This window comes from Cebus imitator, unplaced genomic scaffold (genome assembly GCF_001604975.1).
Source record: "Cebus imitator isolate Cc_AM_T3 unplaced genomic scaffold, Cebus_imitator-1.0 Scaffold660, whole genome shotgun sequence".
Classification (NCBI taxonomy): Eukaryota; Metazoa; Chordata; class Mammalia; order Primates; family Cebidae; genus Cebus; species Cebus imitator.
The window spans coordinates 150,392-156,922 of NW_016107975.1; the positions used below are offsets into that span (position 1 = coordinate 150,392).

At 33.4% G+C, this 6,531-nt stretch overlaps 1 protein-coding gene across 1 annotated transcript; it reads left to right on the top strand.

Annotated features, from left to right (window-relative positions):
• Nucleotides 1-3,710: 3,710 nt before the first annotated feature.
• On the top strand, nt 3,711-5,914 carry LOC108295827 (taste receptor type 2 member 50). The gene has a single exon (XM_017518159.2). It carries the CDS (start codon nt 4,334-4,336, stop codon nt 5,231-5,233), a length of 900 nt encoding a protein of 299 aa, XP_017373648.1. The 5' UTR covers nt 3,711-4,333; the 3' UTR covers nt 5,234-5,914.
• The last annotated feature ends 617 nt before the right edge of the window (nt 5,915-6,531 follow it).

Below are 6,531 nucleotides of genomic sequence, written 5' to 3' on the forward strand. Positions count from 1 at the left end.
AGTTCATCTGGTCATGGCTTTACTTTCTGCATGCTGATGATGTCAACATTTAATCCTTTAGCTCAGACCCAACCCTGATCTCTGGAATCCTTTCTTTAATAGCCTACTTGACATCTTCATTTGAATGTCTAACAAGAACTTGAACTAACTTGTCCAAACCAAATTATTCATCTTCCTTTCCATCCCCAAATCCGTTTTTCCTACAGTCTTTCCTTCTGTTAATGAGCACTTTAGACTTTCAGATTCTTAGACAAAAAACATGGAGTCAATATTTTCTCTTTCACATCTCATCTCAGCAAATTTTATAGACTCTATCTTCAAAAACAAAGAATCTAATCCCTTGTCATCACTTCTGCCACACTTGTTTAAACTACTACATTATCTTGCCAGGATAATTGCCATCAACTCCTAATTATTTTTTCCAGTTCTCCATGTATCCCTATGTATTCTCAAGGTAGCAGCTGGAGAAAATCTGTTGAAATGCAAATTTGATCATGCGATTTTTCTGCTCCAGATTTTTCAGTGATTTCTCATCTCATTCAGAGTAAGACCAAAAGCCTTATAAAGTCCTGTAATCATCTGAGTTATCTGATTTTGCTTACCTGTCTGTTCTAAAATGCCTGGCTCATTCCATGCTAGTCCAAGAATTGCCTCAGGGGCTTCATACTTGTGTCCCTTCTTTTTGAAATGCTCTTTCTCAGAAATCAACACTAAACACCATCACTCCTCAAACATCACTGAATCATTGCAGCCTCCTTGATTTGATTTTTGTGTATGTTGATAAATAGGCATCTAGTTTCTTTTTTCTACACGTGGATACCCTGTTTTCCTAGCACCATTTTGTGAACAGACTGTCCTTTCCCTAGTGTATGTTCTTGGCACCTTTGTCAAAAATGAGTTTACTATAGGTGTGGATTTGTTTGTTGGTTCTCTATTTTGTTTCACTGCTCTATGTGTCTGTTTTTTATGCCAGTACCATTCTGTTTTGGTTACTATAGCTTTGTAGTATAATTTGAAGCCAGGTAATATGATTTCTCCAGTTTTGTTCTTTTTGCTCAGGATAACTTTGGCTATTTTGAGCATTCATATATTTTTAAAAGCCATTAAACCTCTGACAAGGTAACTAAAACCAGTTAAGATACATATGTCACAAGATATCAAAGACCAATAGAAAATCTACAAAGCAGGTAGAGGAAAAAGATTATGTATAAAGGAATAAAGGTCTAAATGACAATCTGATTTATAACAGACAAAATCGAGGCTAAAATTTAATGCAGTCAATGCAATCGTCTTCTGTGTGCTTCATAACCATAGCGGACTTTAATAAATAAAAATTCAAAAGAATATTTTTTAGATAAAAGGAAAATTACTAAAAATATAAAGCTGAACATGCATGAAGGAATAAAAAATAATAGAAGTGGTAAATACATACATAGTGCTAAATAAATTTTGACTGTATAAAATGATGGTGTCTTATTGGGTTAAATATATAATTAATAAGATATAGAGAAATAGCTATATATAGGCTCTAAAGGTAAAAAAAAAGAAAATTTAGTGAATTTATATTTGAAATTTTCTATGTCTATGAAGAGAATTCGAAAGCCATATTTGATGAACCTCTAATTCCCTTCCTAGGTATATATCCCAAGGTAATGAATCAAATAATATGTGAAAAATGGTCATACTAGAATTATTCATAACTGTTCAAAAAAGAAAACCCCCAAATATATATCAACTAAGGATGAATTAATTATCATAATACATCTATACAATGGAATGATATAAAGAAGTGAAGAGAAATGAATCACATAAACATGCATCCATCTGACTAATTTTAGAAACACAAAGTTGAGTCTAAGAAGCTATGAACATGAACATACAGCACTACACCTATATGTGGTTTAAAGCAGGCAAAACCATGCTATAGCATTTAGGGTTGCATATCTAGTTGTTAATGTATAAAGAAAATCAAGAAAATGATCATCCTAATTTATGGCTATTGCTTTCCTCAGTATATGTGAAGAAGGGTGTAGGGGCTTAGAGAACAGTGGAGGCAGACCTAGCCTATTTGCAATGTGACATGTTTTGCCCTGCATCATGGTTGCATGAGTGTTTATGATACATTGCTGTGTTTACCATTTTTGTTTTCACCCATTTCTAAGTGTGCATTATAATTGTGTTTAAAAATTATTAACTGGAGAAGTGTTCCATAAAGATTATTAATTGTTCTGCTCATTATACACCTTACAAAAAATTCACGATGTAGACATTTATATACAACTCCACGAGGGTTGAAGTAGGAACTTTATTTCTGCAACATGAGGAAATTTGAGATGATGCTACCTGCAGCACACAGATCTTTCCAAAGATTTTCTACTACCTTTATTTATCTACCTCACTCACATGACAAAACTTTGCCACTCCTCATCTATTTTTCCTTTGGCTCCTGAATTCCTGACAAAACATGGGTGAACATATTTCCCCACACTCTTGTTTTAGCATAGTACCTATGTCAGTTAGGTTTTTCAACTAAAGAAATCCCTACAAAACTACATTAGATATTTTTATCTCGTATATCTTTGTATTCAGTTTTTCTAAGCTGAGTTTGGTGGATGGCTCTGGTGACTTGAGATGGGCCAAGTTCTGCATCTAGAGTTTGGCCAATCCAGGCTGGATTAGGCAAAGGCAAACTGATTTCATGAGTTTTTTATCCTCATCCTGGGAACAGTTTACTAGCCAGGAGATAATCTCATGGTCAGTGGAAAAGAGCAGGAAGCTCCAATGTGGAAGCCATCTCTAACATCTGTGTGAAGTCTCCCAATTTTCTGTTCATTGGAGAAAGTTTGTGAGTAAGCCATGAGTCCAGGGTATAGGTAATCACTCTGCTTGTGGTGGGAGGATACTGCAAGATTATTATGTCAAAGGGTGTGGTAGTCAGGAATATGTACAAAATTGTTGAACAATTTAATTAAATAATAAATATTTAAACATTAATTAGACTTAAGAGGAAGTTTACCACATTCTTAAGCATGAGAGAAATATTTGATGTTTTATACTTTTTTTTTTTTTTTTTGGTGGGGTTCTAAAACCCTCAATGGAAAATAGGACTAATTTTATGTGGATGCCCTCCAGGAAACTTATATCTCACTTTGGAAAGCATAAGAAAATAATCCCTTAGGGGTGTGAGAGTAGATCTCTCTCTCTCTCTCTCTCTCTCTCTCTCTCTGTGTGTGTGTGTTAAAATTCACTTGGGATGGCTGGCAAAATATTAAATATTACAACGGAGGTTTCTAGTTAACACACTTGCGGATAATTAACATGGTTAAAAGAGTGGTTTTACGATTGATAAAACCTTTAGATTTGGGGCCTAGAGTAAACACTATTAGCCAGTAGTTCGCCTTTGATTTCCCCCTGAGAGGACCATCCAGCACCAAATTTACATGAGTAAACCATTAGAGTAGAGAAAAGGAATGTGAGGTAAACAGACTTAAACTGGGAAAGCCTTTTATTGTTTCTATTTCTTTCTTATGCTAATGTAAATGAGGTGGCTACCTTCAGCCTGTTCCAATGAAAACTTTTGGCCTTCCAAAAGGTTAGAGTTACAATTTATAACTTTTCCTAATATTTAATATGTTTCCAGCCACCCAAAGTGAATTTTAACGTGTGTGTATTTATTTATGAGCATAGTAACAATAAATTCTTACAAAAGTGTCAGTTAGCAGCAACCAGATATTAAGTTGTATTAGTCTTCTTCTGATTCCCAGAAAAGGATGATTTTGATTTATAAGTTTGGATTCTGTCTGTTTAAATCTAGCATAAATAGTAAAGCCATTATGGTGATGATCCTAGTTATGACTAAGTTGTCTTGAAGAATTTAGACATTTACTGTATGAACTATGGACTGGGTGGTAAAATTTACCTATCTAACAACTGAAGTTGCTGAACACAAATTATATATAGGTTAAACAAGGAAAACATTGCAAAACATTGAAAGGGAATATGTCTTTATTTGCGTGCTGGCAAATGAATATTTAGGTTTCACTTCAACTTCATTATGAATAATTCAAGCCTGTCACCGGAATGGACATTGAATGAAGGAGTTAATTTAAGCTATTTTGAAAATAAGAATGTTTTCCATAAAGACAAAAACAAACTCATCCATTAGCATTAGCTGGTGCTCTCTTATTTGACATTGGTCAGAGTATTTAAAAGTAAAAAGAATGTTACTGCACATTCAGAAATCAGGTGCACATAAAATTTAAGGTCAGGGTATTAAAGAAATCACAACCAGTGATATTAGGCTTGGATTTTCTTTCTTTTTTTCTATTCAGACATGATAACTTTTCTACTCATTTTTTTTTCAATTCTAATATTGATTTTATTTGTTCTTGGAAATTTTGCCAATGGCTTCATAGCACTGGTAAATTTCATTGACTGGGTCAAGAAAAAAAAGATCTCCTCAGCTGACCAAATTCTCACTGCTCTAGCAGTCTCCAGAGTTGGTTTGCTCTGGACTTTATTACTAAACTGGTATTTAACTGTGTTGAATCCAGCTTTTTATAGTGTAGAATTAAGAATTGCTTCTTATAATGCCTGGGTAGTAACAAACCATTTCAGCATGTGGCTTGCTACTAGCCTCAGCATATTTTATTTGCTCAAGATTGCCAGTTTCTCCAACCTTATTTTTCTTCACCTGAAAAGGAGACTTAACAGTGTCATTCTGGTGATACTTTTGGGGGCTTTGTTATTTTTGGTTTGTCATCTTCTTGTGGTAAACATGGATGAGAGTATGTGGACAGAAGAATATGAAGGAAACATGACTGGGAAGATCAAACTGAGGAATGTAATACACCTTTCATATATGACTGTAACTACTCTATGGAGCTTCATACCCTTTGCTCTGTCCCTGATGTCTTTTCTGATGCTAATCTGTTCACTGTGTAAACATCTCAAGAGGATGCAGCTCCACGGCAAAGGATCTCAAGATCTTAGCACCAAGATCCACATAAAAGCTTTACAAACTGTGATTTCCTTCCTCTTGTTGTGGGTCATTTCCTTTCTATTCCTAATCATTTCAATTTGGAGTCCTAGGAAGCTGGAGAATGAAACAGTTCTCATGGTTGGCAAGACTTTTGGATATATATATCTTTCATTCGACTCATTCATCCTAATTTGGAGAAGCAAGAAGTTAAAACACACATTTCTTTTGATTTTATGTCATGTTAGGTGCTGAGTAAAAGAACTGAAACTACGAACTCTCTAGATTCATAAGTGGGACATTTTGTGTGTCTTCTAGGAGAAAACAAACTGATAGTGTCTGGAACATTTTATACTTTCTACTGGATTTTTGGTAGTGTATGTATTGGAGTAATTTCTGAAAGCTTACATAGAAGTCTTTTACCTAAAGCTAGTCTAAAAAGTATCTGTATATGTGTTTGTATGTGTATATGAAACACTTAAAAGGTATTGACAATAACATAATCATATTTTCACAAGCTGCCAAATTATAGAAAATATAGTCGGAAATTCCTCAAAACCATGAAGCCATATGTATTTCACTTTATCATATTTCATTTGAAAATTTATTATCTTTATAATTGTTAAGAACTGACACCATATCTCAGAAAATCATTGCTCTTTTACACTGTGGTTTGTACCACACCTATGTACCAAAGTGTGCTTAAAGATCTAATTTTTTTAATAGTAAGGACGCTCAATTCTAAATCAATAATGAGGTTTTATCTTTGGAGTAGTTTTCATTCCATCATGAATTCTAATTTAATGTTTAGTTTAAAGACAATATGTTGTTAGATAAAGATGGGCAGAATAACACTGAAGGGTTACAAATATATTTAGAACACATTTTGTATATTTCTACCATAAACAGTACTGAGAAATATTAGATTTAATACAAATATGTGAACCATTGAGGAAAAAGTCATTTCTATAATAGGAATGAAGAAAGAAACACAATGATGACCTTTTCAGTGCTGTCATAAGTCTCAACATACAGTTAGAAAAGTCATTGCTTCTAGTTTTTGAGTTAAAGAAAACCTTTTTTGTAGTTGGGATGTGATATCAAGCATTTTAGGTTTTTTTTTTTTCTAAAGCACCTCAGAGCCACTGAATTGCCAATTATCTCCTCTGTCTTCGATACTTGAAATTCCGTTTAAACTTCACACACACACAAAAAACTTGACTCTTTCCTATCTTAAAAATACTCCATATAAAAAGTGTAGAAATTATAAAAAATCATTTGAATTAAACTTTTTGCAAATGTTAAAACGGCATCCATGAAATCTATGTATTAATGATAGAGAATGTCTTAAACATTTGTTTTATTATAATCTTATTGCAAATAATGCAATGAGAGAAAGTGTGTTGATATACTCAGTAATAGCAAGTTTTATTATAGGAAGAAATCATATAACATCATTAAACAAGTAAATTCTACAGACTGTATCAATTCTTGGGGTTATGAAATTTTAACAGTGTTATCTAAACCTTGGGATAAATCATCTCTACATCTGA

Excerpts from the sequence above, each read along its gene's own strand:
- LOC108295827 (XM_017518159.2), top strand. The coding sequence starts at position 4,334 with ATGATAACTTTTCTACTCATTTTTTTTTCAATTCTAATATTGATTTTA.